At 56.6% G+C, this 25,266-nt stretch overlaps 2 protein-coding genes across 9 annotated transcripts; both read right to left on the bottom strand.

The window, feature by feature from the left end:
* Positions 1 to 1,129: 1,129 nt before the first annotated feature.
* Positions 1,130 to 6,229, bottom strand: PSMC3 (proteasome 26S subunit, ATPase 3). Its single transcript, XM_075545729.1, has 12 exons — positions 5,962 to 6,229; positions 5,682 to 5,765; positions 4,589 to 4,714; positions 4,136 to 4,240; positions 3,987 to 4,049; positions 3,612 to 3,749; positions 3,140 to 3,283; positions 2,884 to 3,032; positions 2,168 to 2,264; positions 1,812 to 1,957; positions 1,436 to 1,517; positions 1,130 to 1,301 (listed from the first exon to the last, which is right to left on the bottom strand). The coding sequence occupies exons 1-12, from the start codon at positions 6,025 to 6,027 to the stop codon at positions 1,191 to 1,193; spliced, it is 1,311 nt and encodes a 436-aa protein (XP_075401844.1). The 5' UTR covers positions 6,028 to 6,229; the 3' UTR covers positions 1,130 to 1,190.
* An 11,022-nt stretch (positions 6,230 to 17,251) lies between these two features.
* RAPSN (receptor associated protein of the synapse) lies at positions 17,252 to 23,488 on the bottom strand. 8 transcript variants are annotated; one of them, XM_075548342.1, is made up of 8 exons: positions 23,297 to 23,488; positions 22,169 to 22,507; positions 19,878 to 20,036; positions 19,320 to 19,418; positions 19,088 to 19,210; positions 18,599 to 18,652; positions 17,660 to 17,859; positions 17,252 to 17,324 (listed from the first exon to the last, which is right to left on the bottom strand). In XM_075548342.1, the coding sequence occupies exons 1-8, from the start codon at positions 23,486 to 23,488 to the stop codon at positions 17,252 to 17,254; spliced, it is 1,239 nt and encodes a 412-aa protein (XP_075404457.1). The 8 variants fall into 8 exon arrangements, with proteins under 8 accessions (XP_075404457.1, XP_075404458.1, XP_075404459.1 ...); XM_075548343.1 differs by lacking the exon at positions 18,599 to 18,652; XM_075548344.1 differs by lacking the exon at positions 19,088 to 19,210.
* Positions 23,489 to 25,266: the final 1,778 nt, after the last annotated feature.

Here is a 25,266-nt window from a genome sequence, read left to right as displayed (position 1 = left end):
ACCACACTGCTGGCCTTGAACAGGTGGACAGGCATCAGCAAAGGAGGCGGACAGGATGTGGACTGGTGAGAATCGGCATCAGGTCCACTCGGGGAAAGGAAAGAGGAGAGGTTTGGGCTGGGGGTGCGCGGGCTGAGGGGTTCGGATGGCCTTTCCAGAAGGCGCAATGGAAGGGTCCTAGGCTTTAACCTCCATCCTGGGCTTCAATTCTGACTGTGCCACCAGCAACTGCCATCTTACCTTGGTCTGGACTCCTTATTTGGTGCAAATAGTCAGCTGGTTGCACTGACCCAGGCCTTTAATCTACTTCCAACATCTGCCACGGGAAACCTGTGGCCCAGTTTCCCTCGAACACGCGAGTCAGAATCTCGAGAACTGGTGGTCGCTGGTCCAGGGGCTTATGCAAGCAAATTTCAATATGGGCTCCCTACTGGTGACTGAGCCCTGGGGCACAGTGGTGACCCAACTGGGTTGCAGTCCAAGAGATCAGCCGCTGGAAACCATGAGGCAGCCAGCTGCTCGGGAAAGATGGGCTTTTTACCCCCACGGAGTGAGCCAGTCTTGGAAACTCACAGGGAAATCTGACCTGTCCTTGTGGGTCACTAGGGGGTCAATATCAACCATGAGACTGGTTTCAGTAATCACTACATAAAAGCGTGTGGGAGAGGCGCAGCATGTCACCCAGAGTCACCTCAAACAATGGTGTCCAGGCCAGGGCAGAGCTGGAGAGTTGGGTGGACAGTACAGGTTCTAGGGCGGGGGTGGTGGTGGAGATGGCAGCATTGGGAGATCTGAGAACACCTCCCTGATAAAGACAAGGCTAGAAGGGCTCTGAGTGGCTCCTGCTCAGGATATTCTGATCGAGCCCAGGGAATACATGAGAACCAGGAGGCTCTGGCCAAAAAAGCCGTCTTCTCTCTAGGGCCTCCTCACTCTAGAGCTGCAGGACCTCTTGACAGCTCAGTCTCCCAGCCACCCTTCCCCAGCAGCTGCACCACTACTGCCATCTCCCCCGAAGGGCCTCCTTCAACAACTGGTATGTGGCCAGACTGCCTGAGGGGACCTGGGGCCTCTTGCATCTAGCCCCCTCTCCTACCCGGAGCCTAAGGGCAGCAAGACAGACAGGTGGCAGGGACCGGAAGCCATCTTTATTACTTGGTTTAGTAGGCTGGGCAGTGGCCTGGCAGCTGCTAGGCGTAGTACTGTAGGTTGGCTTTCTTCTTGGCCTGCACCTCCAGGATGCCCTCCATGTAGTCCTCGTGGGTGAGCTCCGTGGCACCCCTGCGCAGCGCAATCATACCCTGCAGCCAGGACACAGGACAAGCTAGAGGGCGCCTTCCCACATTGGGCTTCACCTTCTCAGTGCGCCCATCACCCGCCACATCCAGGGAAAGGGTAAGAGGCCACCCCCCTGCCCCACAATGTGTCCACTCACCGCCTCCACGCAGACGGCCTTGCACTGGGCTCCGTTGAAGTCGTCTGTGCAGCGGGCCAGCTCCTCATAGTTCACATCGGGACTGTGGGGAGAGGGTGGGTCACTCACGGGGGCAGGGCTTCTCCCACTTGACCCTCTACCCCCCAGGACCATAGGCAAGCCCTGTAGCCACGGGATGGACAGGCTCCCAGTAAGACTGAGCTCCCGCCTTCTAGACTAAGCTACCATCTGACCAAATGGGCAGACCAAAGATGATCATCTCTCAGGCTCCCGCTCAGACATGACACCACCTGGTGGAGGTCTGAGCCCGTGGCTCCCTGGGAACAAACTGGGCCCAGCGCCAGGGGAGCAGGGTGAAGCTGGGAAGACGGGCCACCTGACGTTCATCTTGCGGGAGTGGATCTGCATGATTCTGGCCCGGGCCTCCTCATTGGGCATCGGGAACTCAATCTTGCGGTCCAGGCGCCCTGAGCGCAGTAGGGCGGGGTCCAGGATGTCCACCCGGTTGGTGGCTGCAATAACCTGGGGAAGAGACATGCACCTTGAGCTGAGGGGAAGGGGACAGCCATGTCCAGACAGGGTCGAGAGAGGCAGGGAGGGGCAGCCCAGTTGTGGGGCTCTGGTTGGGCCTAGACTAATCCCAGTCCCATGCATAATCACTGGGTGACCCTGCAGAGGGCCTGCTCCTCTGCAGCCTGGTCCCTCTCTCTGGGAGCTCAGGTCAATCCTCACCTTGACTTGAGTGTTGGGCTGGAAGCCATCTAGCTGGTTCAGGAGCTCCAGCATTGTCCTCTGCACCTCCCGGTCCCCGGCCTTCTCACTGTCAAAGCTGTAGGCGGGAGGCCCAGACACGGGTCAGCCCCAGCCGGGCAGAGCCGCCCGCTTCTTACCCTGCCAGAGCCCATGTCAGGAATTGTTCAGGGTCACGTTCGACAAGGGCCTTCTGGGCTCAGAGGCCATTCTGAGGACACAATGGAGCAACTGCCGCCACCCAGTGCACACCAAGTCAATGCTTCCGAAGGAGCAGTCACCTGGCCCAGTGAGGGTTGGAGTCCAGGCAGGAAGTGACCCCTAGGGGGGAAGGCTGAGAAAAACAAAAGCACTCTTTCTCCTGCTGGAGCCACAGGCAGAGCCAGCCTCGCTCAAACCCTGAGAACATGGTGGGCAGTGGGGGGCGGGTGCAGGACAGGATGGGGGCCCAATGTGGGGTCCCTGAGAGCAATGGGGAGGCCAGGGAAGGGTTCAGAGCAAATCAGTCTGTGGGAGCGTGAACATCCTTCTGTTTTGAAAAGAACATGCTGGCTGAGCCTCTCACCAGAGCTCAGTGAGCGGAGTGGTGTGAACAGAGTGGCCATTGTGGCAGCGGAGGCAGGAAAGGGCCGGCATCTGGCCCAGGGAGCCCAGGGCCCCTGCAGCAGAACTCTTGGCGGCCCCCGGCATGCCCTTACCGCTTGGTGCCGATGGCATCCAGCTCATCGATGAAGATGATGGACGGCGCCTTCTCCTTAGCCAGCGCAAAGGCATCCCGCACCAGCTTGGCACCGTCCCCAATGAACATCTGCACCAGCTGGGGGCCAGCGAGCTTGAGGAAGGTGGCCTGGGTGGGGAAGGGAAGCGGTGGTGAGCCCGAGTACCACTTCAACCCACCTGGCAGAGCTTCAGCCCCGCCTGCCCACCTCCACCTCCCTCCCCAACAGCAGTCACCTTAGTCTGTGCAGCGCACGCCCTGGCCAGCAGCGTCTTCCCGGTGCCAGGGGGCCCGTACATCAGCACCCCCTTTGGAGGCTGAATCCCCAAGTTCTCAAACTTCTCCTTGTGGTTCATTGGTAGGACGATGGCCTCCACCAGCTGCCAGAAAGATGACGTGGGTGAGCAGACAAGCCCTGAGGTGCCTACGGCCCCCCACCTCCTTCTACTCTGACCCAGTCCAGACAGCGCCCTCCCCCTGCCCCCCCCGGCCGTCAGTGACAAAGGAAACCAGTTGCTCTCCCCACCAAGAGCTGGCTCTGGCCTCTCCACAGAACAGAAGGATCCTAGGCTGATACCAGGAGCCCGAGCTCTAAAACTGGTTCTGGCACCAATCTCCTGCAGCCCTGGGCAAGTTAGCCACCATCCAATCTCTCTAGGGCTGCTCCCAACCTGCTCCAGCACCCCTCCACCTCTCTCAGCCCCTCACCTCCTGGATCTGCTTGTCCAGGCCCCCGATGTCACTGTACTGCTCTGTGGGCCGCTCATCCACCTCCATGGCCTTCACTCTTGAGTCATACTCGGTGGGCAGGGTCTCCAGGATTAGATAGGAGTCTTTGTTCACACCCTGGGAACAGGACAAAGCCTTCACCTAACCGGCAAGGTGACAAGCGTCTATAGAGTGGAAAGAAAGTCACGCGGGGCTCGGCAACACGCGAGGCTAGGAGAAGGCCACCTCCTCTGCCTCCTCCCCCGACTCTCGGCACTGCTGAGACTGCGGTGGCTGGGAGGGCTGCAGGTGCTCAGCTGGTGAGCGGGCAAAACCTGCTCGGAAAAGCCCCCACCTGGGCTAAGCCTCACTCACCACCAGGTCTCCAGGCTTCAGCTTTTCGGCATCCACCAACCCAATCACAGGCAAGAAGTAAGTCTGTAAGCCAGAGAGTAGCATTCAGTGGCTGGCCACCCACAACCGTCTCCCCTCTTCAGGCGCCCCCCTCGCGGCGCCAGCCTCACCTGCCGGGTAGAGGTTTTGATTACCGCACACTTGCCCTTCCTCTGGGAATCCAGGTCAATATTGGCTCCATCCTCTTCTTGGTCGTTGGGATCAACATCTAGCAGCTGACAAGGGGGGAAAAGCTCAGATCAAGAGGCCTCGCTCAGCTCAGAGCTTTGCCTGGGTCCCGAGCTGGTCCTCAGCACTCCCCGGCCATCCCGCCCTCGCTCTAAAAACGAGCTGGGCCCAGCAAGGCAGGGCAGCTGTGATACGGCAGATGGATGGATGGATGCAATCTCTGCTCAGGCGCCGCTGCTTTCAGAACTCACTGACATCCACGCCGCACCCCCAGGAAAGATAACATGGCAGAAAAGGCACCCCAAGAAGTAGAGCTCCCACATGCCAGGTGGGTCTCAAACGTCCACCCACTGTCTCCCCAGCCGCGCCCTCTTCCCCTCCACGTCCACACACACCTCGATGACGTTGGAGACCAGGTAGGGCAGGGTCTTGTTCACTTTGATCTTCTCACTGTTCTCTTTGATCTTGTCCTTCATGGCCTGCAGCTCATGGGTGACTCGCAACACCTCGCTCTTCATGATCTAAAGTGAGGTGAGCGGGGCCGATGTTCACGTCCAGCACTAGCAGCACCCTCCACCTAGGGAGGTCCTGGCCATCCAGTGCCCCTCCCTTCCCCCAGCTGCCGGGTGCCTCCAGGCAGGTCCTGTGTCCACCCTCCGTGTCAGTGTGGAAACCTGGTGAAGTAGTGGCAGAACAGGAAAAGCCCAGGCCCTTCTAATCAGGCAAATGCAAGCGGGCGTCCAAAATCCAGGACGTTTGGGGGTAACAAAATCCAGGATCGTTTCTTTGCATCTTTCCAAGGACTTTGTGAAGTTCTCAGAAGGCCGGCAGTTCCAGAACACCCGATTCTCCAGGGGAGAAAGATGCGGCTTCCTCCCCCTGGGAAGAGTTAGTCTTGGAAACTCACAAGAGCAAGTCTACCCTGTCCTATAGGGTCACCAGGAGTTGGAAACGACCCAATGGCAGTGAGTTCGGCGGGGGCATGCAAGAATATATGTTTTAAGTTCTGTCTCTAAATAAGAACTGGGACAGTTTAAAATCCTGGTCCCCATCTGTGAGAGAATGCTGATTCCTGAAGGAATTCTTCTCTGGGAGGAATACGAACGACCCCTCCCTCTCTGGCAGCGGTTCTCAACCTGTGGGTCGCGACCCCCTGGGGTTGTTTGAATGATCCTTTCACAAGAGTCGCCTGATTCATAACAGTAGCAAAATGACAGTTACAAAGTAGCAACGACAATAATTGTATGGTTGCGGGGTCCCCACCGCACGAGGAGCTGTATGAAAGGGTCGCGGCATCAGGAAGGTTGAGACCCGCAGGGCAGGGCGGACTCTCCACCTGGTGCTCCCGACCCCCACCCCGACCCCGTCCAACTGTTCCCCTCGCTCCCTTGCGGATGTGTTTCCTCCTCCGGGGGCGCGAGGAGCGAGCGGCGGGCTGCCCGTCTCAGAGGCCCGGAGCCATGGAGAGGGAGGGGCAGGGGTCGCCACCTTGATCTCACTGTCCAGCAGCCGGGTGCGCTGAATGATCTCCTCCGTGGACATTTTGAGCACCTCCTCCCCGATTCCATCTTGCTGTTTGAGAAAACAAAGTGATCCTCACTCAGAGCTGCCTCTCGCGCTCCCCCAAGCCAAGCACGGGCCCTTGCCCAGCCCCCCGGAGACCCCCTCGCGGCCCCCCGCCCGCCCGCCCGCCCTCAGACGCGTCTTCCCTCCCGCCACGCGGCTCCCCGCGGGCCGGCCCCGGGCCCCGAGCCCGCCCACGGCCCACCTCTGCCTCGTCCCACACGGTCGCCATTTTCTCCTGCCGAGTCACTGGGTCCTTGAGTTCCGGCATCAGATTCACTTGACGGGGGAGACGACCGACGAAGGGGCCGAGCGGGGCCGCGGCGCGAGGTTAAAGCCTTCTTCCTTCACGCCCGCTCCTCTCCAGTAGCAAGGATCTGCCAGGCGAGCGCCGAAGACTGCGGCGCCAGCGTCGCGCACGCCGCGCTACCGAGGCGAATCTGCGGCCGCGACGCCAAAGCCGAAGCCGGGCCACAAGCCCCGCCCTCTGAAGCGCTCCCATCCACTTCCTGTTTATGCCCTGCATGAGATGGGGCCGCTATTGGTCAGCACGCAGAGGGGGCGGGGCCTGGATGTAAAACCGGAAGGGGAGGCTGTAAAGATGGTGGCCGCGGGGGCTCTTGGGAAATGTAGTTTTAATCTGGCCCGTAATTGACAAAGCTACTCTAGGAGAGGCTCAAACGCAAAAATCAGACCCTGCTGGGAATTGTGACCACAGCTCAATGACGCTGCCTTCCAAGCCATGAACAACACAAGCCAGATTGTAAATTACCAAAATTCATGCCAAGTGACCCTGTAGGACAGAGTAGAACTGCCCTTGTGGGTTCCCAAGACTGTAACTCTTTTTGAGTAGAAAGCCTCATCTTTCTGCTATGATGCTGCTGGTGATTTTGAACAGCTAGCTTTGTGGTTAACAGCTCAAGGTGTAATCACTAAGCCACCAAGGGGGAGCACGGAGTGGCAACCCAATGCCCGTCTGTAAGAGATTGGACATCCCCTTACAGAAGGGTCACAAGAGAAGAACCAGTCAGGGTGCAGTATAGGATTGATGAAACATACAAATTTCCTCTAGTTCTTTAATACTTCCTCCCCTCCAGATGAGTCAGTCAGGGTGCGAGGTAGCACCAATGAAGAACACAGCTTTACCCCAGATCCTGGATGCTTCCTCCCCCACAACTACCATGATCCGAATTCTACCTTGCAAGTCTGGACAGAGCAGAGGTTGTACACTGGTGTATATAAGAGCTGGAGGCACAGGGAATCCAGGGTGGATGATACCTTCAGGACCAGGGGTGTGAGGGGCGATGCTGGGAGAGTGGAGGGTGAGTGGTTTGGAAAGGGGGAACTGATTACAAGGATCTACATTGACCTCCTCCCTGGGGGAAGGATAAAAGAGAAGGGGGTGAAGGGAGACGCCCTATAGGGAAAGATATGACAAAATAACAATCTATAAATTACCAAGGGCTCATGAGGGAGGGGGGAGCGGGGCAGGAGGGGAAAAAAGAGGACGTGATGCAAAGGGCTTAAGTGGAGAGCAAATGCTTTGAAAATGATGAGGGCAAAGAATGTACAGATGTACTTTATACAATTGATGTATGTATATATATGGATTGTGATAAGAATTGTATGAGCCCCTAATACAATACTTCCTCCCCTCCACTATAATGACCCCAATACCTTACAAATCCTACTAGAGCATGTACATGGGTACAGATCAGAGCTGGAAATACATACCAGGAGGGGAAGGAAAGGTGGGGGGAGAAAGGAGGACCCGCTCACGATGATCTACATATAACCCCCTCCCTGGGGGATGGACAACAGAAAAGTGGGTAAAGGGAGACATGGGTCAGTGTAAGACATGACAAAATAATAATTTATAAATTATCAAGGGTTCATGAGGAAAGGAGATGGTAGGGGAGGGAGGGTGAAAAATGAGGAACTGATATCAAGGGCTCAAGTAGAAAGCAAATGTTTTGAGAATGATGATGGCAACAAATGTACAAATGTTCTTGACACATGGATGGATGTATGGATTGTGATAAGAGTTGTACGAGCCCCAATAAAATGATTGGAAAAAAAAGATTACTGGGGTGAATCATTATTCCGTTGTTAGGTGCTGTAGAGTTGGTGTACCCACGCAGTGTACAACAGAATGAAACCTGGCCCAGCCCTGCCACAGGCGCACAATCGTTCCTCCAGCTGAGCCCACTCTGGCAGCCGCCTGTGCTACTACATCCCGTGGGGGTGTCGGGTTCTAGCCTCTCAACGCTGAAAGGATTTACGCAGAAGCCCTTTTGGAACCCTAGTAACGATGATGAGGGAAAGGGAAGTTTCACGCATCTCAAAAGGTACACGCCATCTCTGGAAATCCTGCAGGCTGAGCAGGGACCGTGCAAGAGTTCACAACTGAAGATGCCACTGTGGGGGTGGGGGCGGGGGACACACGAAAGATGACGTGAAATGAATGCCAGCAGAGCTCAACAGCTCGAAGCCGAGCATGCTGAACCAAGAGCAGGAAATCCCAAAGAAGCTGAGCCCTGAGACGGCTTGCACCAACCTGCAAGACAGCACCGAACAAGAGAGTGCGGGTTGCCCTCCGTCTGGTATTTACCCCTTCCTGTCCCCACTGGCTTGGGAGGCATGGTTGAAGGTACTGCCGACCTCATTCGCTGAGTGTAGGCGCACCTGTGTGATGTCATATTGCTGATGCAATTAGATGTGGGCTTGCCCAGGTTGGCTTCCACCTGGGCCTAGGTGGCTTGGGTCTGAGCATGCCTCATTTGGATTTTTCCCACAGGTGTCTAATTAGTGTGCCTGATATCTTTCCAACTCCTTTATTGTAGCATTTGGTGGCAACAGCCCCTTTATCCCTAATCTATCTCCCTTTCAAAGGAACTTCCTCTTTTTCGCTGCCTTATGTCCCCCTACCAAGCCTTATGTCCCCCAGAGACTGGTCTTTCCTGATCATGTATCAGAAGAACTGGAGACAAGTCTCACCATCTTGGGCCTCAAAGGAGCATTCTGGCTGTACTTCTTCCAAGAGATCGGTTTGTTCTTTGGCAGTCCTTGGTACTCTGTGAAGACAATCGTTCAAGTGCATCAATTCTTCAATCTTCCTTATTCAATGTTAGCTTTCTTTTTTCCCTTTTTTTGTTTTATTATTTCATTTATGGTTTTAGTTTGTTAATTTTTATAAATCATCTTATTGGGGGGGTCTTCCAGCTCAACAATCCATCCATCCATTGTGTCAAGCATATTTGTACATAGGTTGTCATCATCATTTTCAAAACATTTTCTTTCTACTTGAGCCCTGGGCATCAGCTCCTTTTTTCCCCCTCCCCTCCCACCCTCTCAGGTCGTTAATAAGCCTTCCTGCAATCCAAACGCTGCTTTCTTCATAACATCCCGCTTCTCTGATGAGCGGCATACAGATGGAATAAGCATGGTGAGCGGGTGCGACTGGGATGCCAACGTTCTTGATATTGAGCCATGCGGTTCTCCTATTCTTGAGCCGTGTACAGATTCCACATCAGGACAACATGTGGTTCTGGAATTCCCATTTCTCTCAAGGCTGTCCATAGACTGTCATAGTCCACGCACTTAAATGCCTTTGCATGGTCAATAAAGTATGAACTACTGTCCCCCAAATTCCCACTTTCCAGAGTAGCTTGAAAGAGAAGTCAAGCAATCCCAGTTGGGGAAGGGACTCTTTTCACAGTGCTGGTTCCACCACACCTACAACAGGATGATCCAGTTCTGGGCTATCATTTGGAGATTCTCACAAATAGGGATATTCTTGGAAAGCCTTGGCCTGTGGTGATAGGTAGTGCCCGGAGTAGCCAGGCACTCTGATGAAATAAGCAGACCTTCACTAGAGAAAGTCACTGGACGTGAGCTTCTTTCATAACCAAGAGGCTGCTTAGTAAGAAGAGGACTTGGTTTCAATGAGGCCCCAAAGTGGAACAACTCGGGAGCTTTGTGCTGGGTGCTGTCAAGATGGTGCCTGAGAGCAGTCAGGGCAGGGAGCCCCTCAAGCTTATCTGACAGATACCATCCTGGGCTCTGTGCCTGTGGCTCAATCCTGCTCAGGAGAGACTTCTGTGCTATACAAATGGATAACAGGACCGACCTTAGTCGAGAATGTGAACCATTTCACACCTCCATGTGAAAGAACCAAATCACATCTTTTGTAGAAGAGCCAGCCCAAGAGCATCAGAAGAGCGTGTTCTAGACTTCTGTCTGCAGTGCCAGAGGCTGCGACCAGCGGCACCAGAGAGACATGGCACGGAGACCATGGGGCAGAGCAAGAGGAGCCGCCCGGCATCGAGATGCTTAGGTAGAGCGACAGGCTGGCTTCTTGGCCCAGGGTGACCAAGGTCAAGGGACCACGTGGCTGAGAGGCTGGGGATTGGAGAGACTTGGCTGCTGGTCCATTGGCAGCATCTTCCCTCTTGTTGACCTTGTCCCATGGTCATCCATTAACTTCCCCAATGAAGCCTTAACTGTGCGATTGAGTGCAGAGAAGTAAGGAGACGAAGAAGGGAGGAGGGAGGCTTCTCTGACCCCTGCCTGAGACAACAGGGAAGCCAGAGGCAAGCAGACGCCCCTTGCTGCTTATTGCAGCCCAACTCACAGCAACAAGGCGACAGGATGGAACTGGCCCAGGGTTGGCTCGGCTGTGATCGTTACAGAAGCAGCTCGTCAGAACTTTCTCCCGAGGAGCTGCTGGGGTCCCTGCAGACGGCCCACCTTTCTGGACACAGCCAAGCACTTAACAGCTGCGCCACCAGGGCGCCATTAGGATGCCAGGGTGTGAGAGGCTTTCGAAAGGTTCCTGGGAAGATCCCATGCCCTTCTCATCCCGTTTGCCCGTGAACTCTGACCACACCACCAGCAGCCGCTACCAGGGATGTGACCGAGAGACAGGTTTCAGCCCGTTCTTCAGTCCAGACCCTCTGGGAGGTGGAGGAGGCTGCCCGGGGAGGTGAGGAGGTTCCTGTTCAGCAAGAGGGAAGGCGAGGGTGGGGCCCCCACCTCACCAAGAATGACAGAGATGAAGGATTGGCCCCACGGACCAGACGGTTCTCGGGGAAATGTCCTATTCTCTGATCCAGGCCAGGATGATAAGGGTTGACTATCTTGATTCCTGAACTAGAGATCACTTAGAGGGAGGTAGGAGACAAAAGCGAATGGGTTTCAGAGGCTCCCAGCTGCCCCAGGAGATGAAGTAAGCCTTGGAATGGCCGTCCCACCAAGGAGCTGGACGTCTGGACCTCAGGGAGAGTGAGGCTTGGACCGTCGGACCGTGTAGGACAGCGGTTCTCAACCTGTGGGTCATGACCCCTTTGGAGGGTGAAAGACTCTTTCACAGGGGTCGCCTAAGACCATCGGAAAACACAAATTTCACAATAGGGGAAGAGCTGGTACCAAGGGCCCAATAGAAAGTAAATGTCTAGAAAAGAATGAGGGGGAAATATGTACAAACATGTCCGATGCGGTTGATGTGTGGATTGTGGTAAGAGTTGTACGAGCCCCCAATAAAATGATTTAAAAATTTTTTCACACTACATGATCACATATTGTTTTGTCATTAATCACTATGCTTTAATTATGTTTATGTTCAATTTACAACAATGAAAGTATATCCTGTACATCAGATATTTACATTACAATTCATAACAGTAGCAATATTGCAGTTATGAAGTAGCAACAAAAATAAATTTATGGTTGGGGTCACCACCACATGAGGAACTGGGTGAAAGGGTCTCCGCATGAGGACGGTTGAGAACCACTGTGCTAGGACTTCCAGAGATAAGCAGGGCACAGACCAGGCTATGATGGGGGGGCTGGGAACCCTGGGAGCCAGAACAGCACATCTGAGGGCTTTGGGCGTCAGAAGAGACCTGGAACGGCCGAGCTGCTGCATTAGGCTCTTGGGGTGACACTGGGAGGCAGGTGGAGCCCAGCTCTGCTCTGTGGCCTCGGGCAAGTCAACTCTCCTCCCTGAACCTCATTTTTCTCCGTGGGAAATGGGGAAGCCTTCGTGCCCTCGACGATGATGACACAGGGATGTGGATAGGGTTAGGCAGGTGGGGTTCCCGCCGCCGAGTCTGATCCGGCTCACATGCGGTTATTTGCTGGCGGTCGTCTCCCATGGGAAAGGGGCCTGGGGAACTTTGAGAACTGTGGAGGTGTGGACATCTCCCTGCCTTGGTATTGGGCTGGGCTTACCTTTTATCTGTTCTCCACAGCGTCGCCAGAGAAAGCTCTCCTAACCAGACCTGGTCAGGACGCCTGCTCCCTGGAAAGGTAGAACCGGATGGGCCCTGTGCGGCTGGGGCAGCATGTCCATCTCCGCCCTTCCTGCAGCCTCTGCCCTTGCTGGCTCCTCAACCCGGGCAGGAGTGCCCCTGCCTCTGGGCCGATGCTTCTGCTCTTGCCGGAAGCCCCCGAGTGAACCGGGCTGCTCTCGGTGGGTCTCAGCCCTTCATTTCTGCTTGCCAGAGTAGATCTGCCCCATAGCATTTCCGAGGTGGCAGTCAAGGTACCTATCCCCCGTGCAGTGGCTGGTGGGTTCGAATCACATACGTCTTAGTTAGCAGCTGAGTGCTTAATCATGGGGCCACCGGGGCTCCGTCCTGTTCTTGCAAGCTGAGTTCTGAAGCACTGCCCTGCTGCCAAGGGAAGTCCCCTGCCCCTCTGTGCCACCATCCACAGCACCCCCTAGATGTGCAGCCAAGGTCACTGGAACCGGGGAACCACTCACAGACGCAAGAGCCCAGCAAGGCCGCCTGTCTCTCCCAGACAGGGAGCCCCTTCCCAGGGCGGGGGCGGGGCCGAGGGGCTCATTGCCACCAGCTGCCGTGGGATGGGAGGGGGTCAGCCGTCACCTGAACTTTGTCCAGTTGACACCGGGTTCCCTGAAGAGCAAAGTCCCTTTGTGGATCAGAGCAAAGGAGATGGGGTGCATGCTGGGACTGGCCCTCCCAGCCTGTGTTTGAGAGTCTTGGGTGCTTATGAGATTATCGTCCCTGCTCCCAGTCGGCCTGCTGTACACACACACACACATACACATTATAACATGACAACATTCATTAAAGGCGTTCATCAAGTTGCCTAGCAAACAAGAAAATGTTCTTTCCAAAGTTACCACCCCCACCCCAACACACACACACACACACACACACACACACACACACACAAATTCCCAACTCCTCTCTTGAGCCAGGCCCTGACTCAGGGTGCAGACCCCCCCACCACCACCACCACCAAACCCTGTTGATTGTACCTTCAGCAATTACCCAGAAAACTGAGTGGGAAGATCTGTCTGAACAGCATCCAGCAGAGGGTGCTGGGGTAGGGAAAGTGGGAGGGACACCGTCACCTATCCAGCTGTCAACAGACGGGAATTTGGGAATCCATCCCACGATTCTGTCTTCATTTGTTTACACTTGAACATTTCCAAAATAAACAAAGTTGCTCCCCTCCCCACCCTCCTCCTAAATTGGAGCACTTCTCCCCGCCTGCATGTCTGGTCCCAGGGTCTGGCATCCCTAGCCCTTCCTTAGATTCTGGTGAGGGGCTTCTCATTGTAACCTCTGCTCCCTAACCCGACCAAAGTTCGTTCTTGCTATCGCTCAAATGAGTTATTTCCAAGAATGTGAAATCTATACACAAAAAAAGTCCAAGAATGCACAATGAACAATGGTCCCTTTACCAAGATTTTAGCATTGGTAACGTTGTTGTCGCCTGTGCTTTGGTGTCAGTGCTTGTGTGCAAATTGACTGGGTGGAGGGAGGGTGGAGTACAAGGATCTACATATAACCCTCTCCCTGGGGGACAGACAATAGAAAAGTGGGTGAAGGGAGACGTCGGACAGTGTAAGACATGACAAAATAATAACAATTTATAAATTATTAAGGGTACATGAGAGAGTGGGGAGGGAGGGGAAAATGAGCTGATACCAAGGGCTCAAGTAGAAAGCAAATGTTTTGAGAATGATGAGGGCAACAAATGTACAAATGTGCTTGACACACAATGGCTGGCTGGCTGGCTGGCTGGATGGATGGATGACTGGCTAGATGGATGGATAAGAGTTGTATAAGCCCTCAATAAAATGGTTTTTTTAATTGACTGTGTGCTGAAGCATTTAAAAAGTGGCAGACATCATAGCGTTCCCACCTGGGAGTCTTCCAGCCTGTATCCCCTAAGAACTCTCAGGCTTTCACAGGATACTGCTCAAAACCAAGGAATGCACTCTTGATACACTATTTAGACGGCCCATGTAAGATGCCTTCGCTTAGCTCCCAACCGTCCTGCCAGCCGCAGAGAAGTCCTCCACCAAGGCTGAGCTCTCATCGCACGCTCAGCTGTCGAAGCTCTTCGTTGCTGTTGGCTCGTTGCTGTGCAGCCGGCTCACAGCCTCTCATCAAGAACTCTCCGTGGCCTTTTGATCTTTATGGTGTTGATGCTTCGGAGGAGTCCGGCCAGTTGTCTGGCCTCTCGAGTCGGCCTGCGCTCAGCAACCACAGGAGTTGGTTTCGAACCCGAGTCCGATCGTGTCCATCCTCTGCTCACACGCCCTCAACAGCCCTGGGTTGTGCTCAGAGTACAAGCTCACGAGTGCTGACAGCGGCCCACGAGGCGGCCCTGTGCAGTTTGACTCTCCCACGACTTCTTCTAAGGCCCTAACGCCCGCTCCTTCCCTCCCTTCAGTTACAGGCCTCTGTGCTGCTCCTTGACCGGGTCATGCAAGCTCCTGCCTTAAGACTCGCTCTTGGTAGCTCCTCAAATAGGGACGCAGTGACTTAACTGGAAGTGACTTTTCCAGTCAGACCCACCAAGTGACTCTGTGGGGCCACGTACACTGCGTCTCTTTCCTCTTTTCCTGAGGCGGGGGCTGGGTAAGAAAAGGTGGAGGAAAGTGCTGATAGGATTGCGAGGGGGTACCCCCCAAAAAAAATCAGAGTGTTTTTTCAAAGCTATGTATTTAAATTTCTTACAAAACAACCTGATCACTTTCTAAGAACTCTCCAGGAGTGGGAGCCCGTCCTTTAGACCCCAAGGTCAACCCTCATACCAGGCATGGACCTCGATCCACGGACAGGAAGTCCCGCCCCCGGCGAAGCAGCAGATGTGGCCGTAGCAGCATCAAGAGCCAGAGCAGGACAGAGAGGTGGGCTCCCAGCCCATGGACCGTTGGGCAGGAGGCTGGCTTGCAGAGTAGGGTGCCTCCAGGCAACTAACGGGGGGGTTAGGTTTACTGGCCAAGGAGCTAAAGCTGATGAGGAGTGAAGACCCTTTGGGTATTTATAGAAACTCGGCAACATTTCCCAAGCAAGGCTGAGGCCAGGGAGCCACAGGGCTGCGAGCTGCGGGCGTGTCTGGGAAGAGGTTCGGTATGCTGAGCATTTCTGGTCCTAAAGAGCAACCTGTGAGGCTTCCCGACTGAACCCCACCACCCTGGGGCTTGTCCGTGAGCTGTGCTACCAGGGCCACAGGTACAGAGCCCAACGGAACAGAGGACGGCCGCAGGAAGGATGGCGCTGCCAGAATTGGTTGAGGAGGAAAGCGAGCGGAGGCATGTCTGATCCTGGCGCTCCGCAGGAATGGGCCTGAGGATGGTGTCGAATGTGGTTTTCATTCCCTTTTTTATTTCATTTTTTAAGTGGAAAAAAAAGTCTATGTGTTACGCCAAAAGGCACATAAAATCACGTATACAGTAACAATAGTTATGTAAACACACCAAAAACCGTGCACTGGGATATCTATCGGCGAACGCCACAACATCAGCAGGGGTGGCATGTGAGGGGCAGACAGAGTCCTCTATGACTTCCCAGATTGTCTTAATGAGCATGAGTCGTGACCATTAGCGGCGAGTATGGTTGGTGGTTGAGCAATATGGTGTTACTGTCACACCAAGCAGGTGGCTTTGGTCTGGCTCCGGAAAGACGGAGAGCAACCACTCCCTTGGGAGAAATGCCCCCCTCTGACTCCTGGGCAGCAGCAGCTGGGCAGCATCCGGGCAGGATCTGTGCCTCCGACCGGAGCCTGCTCCGTTCTGTTGTCTCAGCCCCTGTTGCTTCCAGTTCCTCCCCCACACCCTTCCCGACTCAGGCAAACCATGAAATGTTTCATGGGCTGTGTGTCATCCTTGCACCTGAGGCCATGCTAATCTCTGCACAGTCACCTTTTCTGTATGTGCTGCCAAAATGAGCACGAGTCTCATCCTCTCTGAGGAGTCAGGGGCTGACTGTGGCCCCCCACCATGTCTACAGTCCACTTCTGGGGGACTAAATTAACATCGGGACTCCCACAGATTCAATTACAATTGAAACAAGGACTCCAGCAGATACATGTACACCCACTGTTCAGTTTACGATACATATTGTTTGCATGCAAATCGTCAAAATTGGAAAATAAAACCGTGCCCATCCACTAGTAAATGGAAAAACAAAATACTCAATGAAATATTGTTCCATAAACAACCCCAAACGCACTGTCACCAGGCAACGCTGACTCATCCTGACCCTGTATGTTTCCGAGACGGTCACTGTTGATGGGAGTGGAAAGCCCAGTTTTTCTCCCATGGAGCTGCTGGTGGTTTTGAACTGCCCACCATGCCGATCACAGCCAACGTAACCAGTCCTCCACCAGAGCTGCAATTGTTGCTGTTGTTAGGTGTCATCAACAGAACGAAACACCACCCAGTCCGATGCCGGCCTCACAACTGGTCCCAGCACAACTGGACCTCCGCCAAGGACTGGTCTCCCCAACAACAAGCCCCACGTACCAGGGGTGACCACTCACCATCGTTGGCTCTAAGGACCACTCTGGCTGCACTTCTTCCAAGACAACGATGAAATAGCACTCCGAATAAAAAGGAGCGAAATCCTGAGACACGCTATGACACTGTGCTGAGCGAAATAAGCACAAAAGGCCAGACGTGTCATGGAGGGTCTAAAAAAAGCCAAGTCAGAGAGACAGGAAGTAGGTGAGAGGTTACCAGGGGCTGGAAGGTAGAAGACTGGGGAGTTCTTGCTGAAGTGAAAGGGGATAGAGTTTCTGTTTGGGGACGTGAAAATGTTTGGGAAATAGATAGTGATTGCACAAATTGTGGATGTAGTTAATGCTCTGTGCACGGAATACTTAGCCACAATGAAAACAAAAACAGACATGCTGCTGCTTCTTCCTAAAACTCTCTTCTCCACCTGTGGAGGCGCCTGGAGGCACTGGGGGCGGCCTCACGCTCCCCCATCCCGCCTCCTCGATGGCCAGAGAAAGCCCGAGGCAGGGGCACCAGACACACACGGTTTATTTTTCTAGAAAGAGCGAAGTACAAAGGGGTGGGAAGGGCGGCCAGGCTCAGAGGGGCAGCAGTAGGCTGGCCCGGCCCAGTGCCCGAGGAGTGAAGAGCCACCAAGGCCCGGTTCCCAGGAGCCTCCGGAAGGGCCAGGAGGTGGCTAGGGCGAACCAGACGAGGACGGTCACAGGGGTCACACGAAGCCAGGCTTCATGGAGGAGCGGCGGCAGTTGGGGCAGCTCCGGGGCCCGCTCTTCTGTAGGCACCTTGGGAGGGAAAGACTTTGTCCACTGGCTCCAAGCTGTCCCTCCCTCCCTCCCTCTGCCCCTCTCTGCTGGGGCTGGGCAGGCACCTGACCCACCCCACCCCAATGGGGGAGGCTTCCGTGGGCAGAGCACTGGGCAGAGAGGCAGGAGGGGGGCAGCAGGCAGGAGGGGGCCAGCCTTCTGCCTCCACCGCACATAGGGCTCTGCCCCTGCGCTTATGGCTCAGGTGCGGGGAGGGGTACACATCATCATCATCGCGGTCACCTACGGGACACTGGACGGCTCCAGCGGCTACTCTAGTGGGGGCTCTCGGGACAGCCAGCCTGGGGCCCCACCTGAGGTGGAAGACGTGCGAGCAGGGCAGGGCCTGCAGCCGGCTGTTGCGCTCGCCGATGGACTCCCCGCACAGGCCGCAGTACAGCTCCGTCTCCTCCACGCACTCGTGGAAGCGCACCACGTGGGCGCGCAGCTCCCGCTGCAGGCCCTTGCTGCGGCAGATGCGCTCGCTCAGGCAGTGCAGCTTGAGCTGGCTCAGCTGGGCCGGGGCGAACGGGACAGACATGGGAGTCAGTGCCAGCCAGCAGCGGCCGGCGCCCCTCCTTAGCCCGCCTGCCCTGGGCCCCTGCCACTCAGGGCACACAGGGGGTCCAGCTTGCCAACCGTGGTGCCTGGGGACATGGGCAGGGGCCCTCACCCCCGGGCCCTTTGGAGGAGATCCACGGTTTGAAATCGTTTTAGTGGCCTACCTGGCTTAGTGTATTCAGAATGATTCGCGTGTTTCCTGAGCCTTAATTGCCTCACCCAATTCAGAACAGGTTCCCCGTCTCGCGGGTAACCCCCTGAGCTGCTATACCCCGAATCAGGTGTATATTTGGCTCTTCAACTGGGCGCCAAGCCCCAGAGAATTCATTGCTCGTCTTTTAGAAGATTCTGAGGGCCACTGGGCCTGAGCACCACGTCTTAGAGTTCAGAGGCAAATGTTGACTTTGGAGAGGCCTGGTGGACTGGGCAGGGATTAGGGTTTGGAGTTGGGACAGACCAGCTCCTGTAAGAACCCTGTGGGGTGGAGGCAGCCGCCACGGGGCCTCTAGGCAGCAGGGGCTCTCCCACTTCACCTTCAAGGCACCCTCCCACTTCACCTTCAAGGTAGAAGAGAAACACCCGGGCCCTGCGGTGGTAGGGACAGTTCGCGGAGGACTGAGCAGAGCCTGGGGCATGGAAGAGTGCCCTCCCCCACTCCCACCCCAGACCCCGGAGAAGGATTCCATTCTGACCTTGTTCCCCACCTCCTCAGCCAGGTCCTGGGCTCTTTCGATGGCCTCCAGAGCCTGAAAGGTGAGCAGAGGCAGGGGCTGTGGGTTCCCAGGGAGGAGGGGCAGGGAGGGAACAGGTGGGGAGCGGGAGGTGGCGAAGCAGCTGCTGTGTGTGTGTGTGTGTGTGTGTGTGTGTGTGTGTGTGTGTGTAAGTTGAGAAGACAGGTGCAGTAACCAGAACTCTCTAAGCAAATGACTCCTGCCTCAGTTTACTCAGCTATAAAACGGGATGTGGAGCCAGCAGCTGCATCCAACCCTTCAAACCCATTGGGAGTCCCTGGGCCAGGCACGGGCCTTCTCTGCACCTCTGGTTCCTCCTCTGGAGAATGACAAGGATTGTCCGAGACCCGTGAGGTTCCCGTGAAGCTGATGTTAGGCAGAGTGATGGAAAGACCCACAGGCGGTCAGCTCCCCATAGGGGGCACTGGAGAGAACCGGGGGCCCCTTTACCTTGTCCAGTGCCTTCCTGGCCATCCAGCACTTGGCCACGCCCAGCAACACCTGGACCTGCCCCAGGCGGTTTCCAATCTCAGTCATGATGCTCATGGCCGAGTCATACCTGGGAAAGGCTGTCTGCAGGGCGGGGAGAGGGGGAGCGAACCCGGAGGCAGAGAAGTCAGGCTGGGCAGGGCCTGCACCCCTGCACCCCAGCCCTAGCCTCCCTACCCGGGTGTGCCCTCACCTCCAGGTCCCCCCGGCTCCGGTGGATGTCAGCAAAGCAGAGCAGGCAAAGCGCCTGCAGTGGACGGTCCCCGTGCTGCAGGGCGATCTTCATCGACTCCTGAGTGGGAGGGGACCCTCAGCCTGTGCGGTGCCCCCCACCCTCACTGCCTATCCCCTTTTCCCTCACCCCGCTGCAGCAGCCACCACCATCCTAGAGTGGATGCTCTTGACAGGTGAGCGGAGGCTCAGAGAAGAGAACTGGGCGCCAGCTAAGGAAGGACCAAGCCCAGAGGCTGGCTATCTGCTCCCCTGCTCTCCCAAGTGCCCCAATTGCCCCAAGGAACGCCCTTCCTGTCTGCCGAGGCTGGCATGGACTGGAGTGAGGTTTCTTTTGTGGGTGGGGTGGGGGGGAGCGAGAAGCCCACACATGCTTCAGGTGTTCTGCCCTGGGCATGGGAGGGCCTGGGCCAGAGGTGAGGCAGGGGGCCTGGGGGGTGGGGGAGAGCTGATTTAGGAGGCCCCGCCCCCTGGGCCCCAGCCCATAGCACCCCGCCTGCCCCGCCCCCTGCAGGCACACCTCACAACACTCCATGGCACTGCCCAGGTGGCCCAGCAGGCGGTAGGCCACGGCCATGTGGTACTGGCTCATGGCCCGGTACTTGAGGCTCCAGCCTTTGCCGTAGCTGTTGACGAGCTCTGCGGCCTTGCAGGGGAAGAACAGGGCTTTCTCGTAGTCCTGCGGGGACACAGGGAGGGCACAGGGTGGGAGCTGGCGCGTGGGTGGTACTCGAGAGCCCCAGGGTCTGCCTTCTCCCACAGCCAGGGAGGGCCACAGGCCCTGCCCAGTGTTCCTGCGTCTCATTCATTCATTCATTCTGTTTCCAGGGGAAGCGATCTCTGGGCATGCAGAGATGCCAGGGCAAGTGTGGAGCCTCTGAAGGCCAGATTCTGAAAGCACGGTTCTTTGGCTGGTCCACCTGTGGTTTCTAAGACCCTGGCAGCACACTTGGCACCAGCATTGGCTGAATGGACAACCAAACAAGAAGGCAAGAGAATATACGTGGTCTCCTTCCCCCCGAAACCCACGTTTCTCCTCAGCTGGAGACACGGGAGGGCTGGGGACCAGGAGGGACCGCTTGCTTCCAAAGGCTCTGTGGATGACTGGCAGAGGCACCGACGCCAAAGGGCCGTGGGATCAGCCCCACGGCACCCAGGAAGTCGTCCTGTGAGGTTCTCCTTCAAACCTGCAAGCCATCATTTCCACCTGCCCCTCTCAGCTGCTGCCCGGCCTCATGCCCCGGGCAGGAACTCCCTTATCGCCTGCCAGAGCTGCCAGCCCTGTGCCCTCCTGTCTCTGTCCTCCCACTCACTGCCACCCGCCTTCCTGTTCACCTAGAGGAGGGCTCCCAGTTCTCACGCCAGACCCTCCCGGTGGGCTCTGCCCCAGACCTCCGCTCACTTCACACCCAGTAATCACCTTCTCCTGGGCCGAGCCCAGCCCCGCACAGGCTTGTTGGGGCTTTCCCCGGAAATCAGCGGGGGAAGCCAAGCCTCTGACTGGCGTTTGTCTGTCTGTTCAGCCCCATTAGTGAACTGGCTGGCTCTTCTCCTGGCTCCAAGACCAAGTGTGTGGTCCTTGGTGGTCTTCCTGGGCTCTCAGTCCGGACCCCGTGGCCTGTGTGGCGGCTGTCCGTTTTCCCGGGGCCACACTGTCTGGCTTACCGTGGCACTGCGGCAGGTTTTAAAATCGGGGACTGCAAGGTCGCCTACTTAGATTTGTTTTTTAAAGAGTGTTTCGTTTCCCCTGGGTTCTTTCCTTTCCCTATAAAGTTGGCGATGCCTTGCCTGTCTCCACTTCCTGGAAGAATCGTGCTGGCGTTCTGATCGGAATTGCGCTGCATTTATAAAGCGGTTTGGGTCATACTGGCCTTTTCACCGTTGGTGGAAATCCCCTTACCGGAGGCCTTACGGTCTTGAGCTGGCTCCTGGCGGCCCTGGTTGGAAGGCCCTGGACAGTCGAGTCAAGTCTCTGTCTAACACAGCGGTTCTCAACCTTCCTCATGCCACCGCCCTTTCATAGTTCATGTGGTGGTGACCCCCCAACTATGAAGTTATTTTTGTTGCTACTTCAGCACTGTCATTTCACTACTGTTATGAATCAGACGACCCCTCTCAAAGGGTCGTTTGCCCCCCCCCCCAAAGGGGTCACAACCCACAGGTTGAGAACCACTGGTCAAATACAATGTCCATCTCCCGATCATGGTCCCATTCGTGAGTCCGTAAGCCTCCCTGCAACTTCACTGTGTGGACCTGCTGCTAGCCATGTCTTCGTGCGTTTCCTGTGTGTATCCTGCCTTCTTTAAGGAGCTGAGCGAAGATGTACCCACGGCCCTCGGGTCAGTGCTGGCCGTCTCATGCAGACCCCTGAGCAGCATTCCGAGACAATAAGTCAACCTTTACAGGAAGGGGCTCACAGCCTTGTCTTTCTCCCGCTGGGAACCTCGTACGTTTGAACCACAGGCGGTGTGGTTCTCAGCCCAGTGCCCAACCCCTGCATCACCTTCCTGTAGAGACTGGCGACCTCGGAAACCCTGGGGCCATTTCTGCTCCGTCCTCTAGGGCTGCGATGCTCTGCTAGGCAACTCAACCCACGGCAGAGGGGGAGGCGACTTGTCCAAGATCACACTGCAAACTGGACACTGCTGGTCCACGGCCTGACCTCAACAGGCTGGTCCCTCCCAGGAGATCAGGGCGATCAGGAGTCCTGGCCCCTCCCTCCCCTGCCTGGCTAAGGTCCTCTGCGTGCGATGCCGCCCTCTCTGCCTGAACAGGGGGACTCGGGCAGGCAGCGTGGTGCCTGGGACCCACCTTGACCTGGGCGTAGAAGCTGCCCAGGCTGCAGCACACCCTGCACTCCAGCATGGCGTCGTCGTTGTTGTGGGCAGAGCGCAGGGCCTTCTCGAAGCTCTCCAGGGCCTTCTGGAAGAGGCTGAGGCCCAGGAAGGCGTTGCCCATGCTCAGGCTGACCTGGCCTCCCAGCTGGGCGCTCGCCCTGGTGCCGGGAAGCCCAAGGCAGGTCTTGCAGTAGGAGATGGTCTTGTGAAACTCACAGAGCTTCTCATTGCTGCGTGCCAGGTTCAGGTAGCTCTCCAGGAGGAAGTCGGCATCCTCCAGCTCCCGGGCCGTGTCGATCTGCACCACGGCAAACTGCCCACCACCGGCCACGGGGCAGAGCTGTCAGCTGCTCGAGCCAGTGACCAGCCCTCCAGCCCCACGGGCCTCAGACCCAGACCCCTCCCCCAGCCTCAGACTCCAGCCTGCTTCCCCCAGCCTCAGACTTAGACCCAGATCCCCTCTTTCAGCCTGAGACTCCCAGCCTGCTTCCCCCAGCCTCAGACTTAGACCCAGATCCCCTCCTTCAGCCTCAGACTCCAGCCTGCTTCCCCCAGCCTCATACTTAGACCCAGATCCCCTCTTTCAGCCTGAGACTCCCAGCCTGCTTCCCCCAGCCTCAGACTTAGACCCAGATCCCCTCCTTCAGCCTGAGACTCCCAGCCTGCTTACCCCAGCCTCAGACTTAGACCCTCTCCCCCAACCTCAGACTCCCAGCCTGCTTCTCCTCCCCCTGACCCAGAACCCCAACTCCCACTCCCAGCCTCAGACCAGACCCCTCCTCCCCCAGCCTCAGACCAGAGTTCCACCCTTGTGTCTTCAGCCTCCAATGGGAAGCTTCTGCCACCCTCCAAGCCCCATCCTCAGACTGGGGACCCTCCCCCTCCCACCGCAGGCTCAGCTACAGAGACCTGGACTGCATACCCTGCACTGGAGAACCCCACAGCTTTGTGTCTCAACACAGAGAGCCCCTGCAGTTCCAGGCCACACGCCGAGACCCAGCAGCATCTCCCACCTGGACCGCAGCCTGGACAAGGCCTGCGCCAGGCCTGCGTAGCCCCCTCACTGCCCGCCCACCGCCACCCCCCCCCACCTCCGGCCCACCTTGAGCATCTCCTTGTAGCGGCCCATCTCCGAGTGGGCCGTGACCAGGCAGCCCAGCACGCGGAAGCGGCCCACCAGGTCGGCGCTCTTCTCCAGCACCCGCGTCCACACCTGCAGCGCCTTCTCCGGCTGGTTGGACTGGTAGAGCTGGAGCCCCGTCTCAATCTGCTGCTTCGTTTGGTCCTGCCCCATCCTCCCGGAGCCCCGCACCCCCACAGAGGGCACCCCAAATGGTGGCCCTGGGCCTCTAGGCGCTCATGACAAGACCCACAGTGCTGCCACCCACTGAGCCAGCCACCGGGACAGGAAAGCCGCTGGGATGGAGCCTGCCAGGGAGCAGGCGCCACCTGGGAACAAAGCTGATGGAGCCTCGGCCCTCTGCAGCTGTCCCTGCCAGTTGGGGCCACGTGGCCTCCGGGGAATGTCAGCAGTAAGGTCACGTGGGCCTCTGCCTGCCGCACCCACCCCCAACCAGGAGCTGGCTTCCTCAGGGCTGCCGGTGCCCTGCCACCCGGGCACCCTTGGGCTCTCTTCAGTCCCTCTGACGCTGACCCTGACCACCCTGGTGAAGCAGGCCCTCCCTGCAGTCCCGTGATGGAGTCACTGCCTGGGCAGGCTGGGTTGGCTGGGCAGAGAGGGGCATTAGGGATGAGACTGGACCCACAGGCAGGGCTGGCTGCTGGGCGAGTGCCTGTCCCTGCTTCTGCTCCCCCCCCAGGCCCCCCCCAGCTTCTTGCCAGGGACTCCCTGTGTACCGAGCGAGCGCAGGTCTCCACGTGCAAACCCACGCTGTCTTTCCCACCTCGTCCTAGAGCGGCGCTTCTCAACCTGTGGGTCTCGACCCCTTTGCCAGGGTAGCCTAACATCCTCGGAAAACACATGCATATTTCACAAGATACAATTACATATTGTTTTGTGGTTAATCACTGTGCTTTAACTATGTTTAATGATGTTCAATTTTTAACCATGAAAATACATCCTGCATATCCGATATTTACATCGTGATTCATAACAGTAGCACAAGGACAGTGATGAAGTAGCAACGGAAATAATTTTCTGGTGGGTCACCACCACATGAGGCACTGTGTTAAAGGGTTGCGGCATCAGGAACGTTGAGAACCACTGTCGTGGAGGCTGGGAAAGGACCTCCGGCCAGTGTCCAGGCCTGGGTTCTACCTGGACTCTTCCCCATTCACAGTACGACCCTGGCCACGACACCTGCCTTCCAGAACCTCCGCTTCCTCACCTGCTGTTGGCTGTCAAGTCAGTTCTGACTCAAGGCATGCCTCCTGGCAGGGAACTGCCCGGCAGGCGGGGTTTCCAGTTGTGATCTTTCTGAAGAAGGCACAGCTGTGTCTTCTCCCTAGGAACTGCTGGGGGAGGGGGGAGAGCATGTTTCAGTCAGCAGCCAATCACTTAACGGAGGCAACAATGGGCTCATAAGCCTTATCTCCCTAGGGTGATGGGGCAGTGTAGTCCAGGCTGCGGGGGTTTGAATCCAGGCTTTGCCGCTTGCGAGCTGTGAGCTTTGGGGCGGGTTAGCGGCCCCTGGGGCTCCTTTGCTTCCTCATCCTTGGACAGAGGAGTGTCATCAGACGGTTAGGAGAACCACAGGAGTGTCAGGTGTCCCAGTTTATGACGCACAGAAGGAATGGGTGCCTAGAGACAATAACTGATGCCCTGGGCTGTCAGGGACGGGGGTGGGGGCTCAGGGAAAGTGAGGGGAACTGGGGAGCAATCCACGGATGTGGGGTGGGGAGGGAGCATGAGCACTGAGTGTGATGATGCATGGACAACTGTTTTAAAAAGCGATCTGTGGAAGCATATGATGTGTGGATATGATATCAAGAGAAGGTCTAAAACATAAAAAGAAGAAACCAAACTTGACCTCTGGTGGCTGCGGGGGAGGGGCAGGGTTCGGGCGAGGGGCACTGAGCTTACTATAATTGTGTCGGAACACGGGAGAGGGC

This window comes from Tenrec ecaudatus, chromosome 4 (genome assembly GCF_050624435.1).
Source record: "Tenrec ecaudatus isolate mTenEca1 chromosome 4, mTenEca1.hap1, whole genome shotgun sequence".
NCBI lineage: Eukaryota > Metazoa > Chordata > Mammalia > Afrosoricida > Tenrecidae > Tenrec > Tenrec ecaudatus.
Note: the sequence above shows the minus strand (reverse complement) of the source record. Positions and strands in the feature narration are given on the sequence as shown.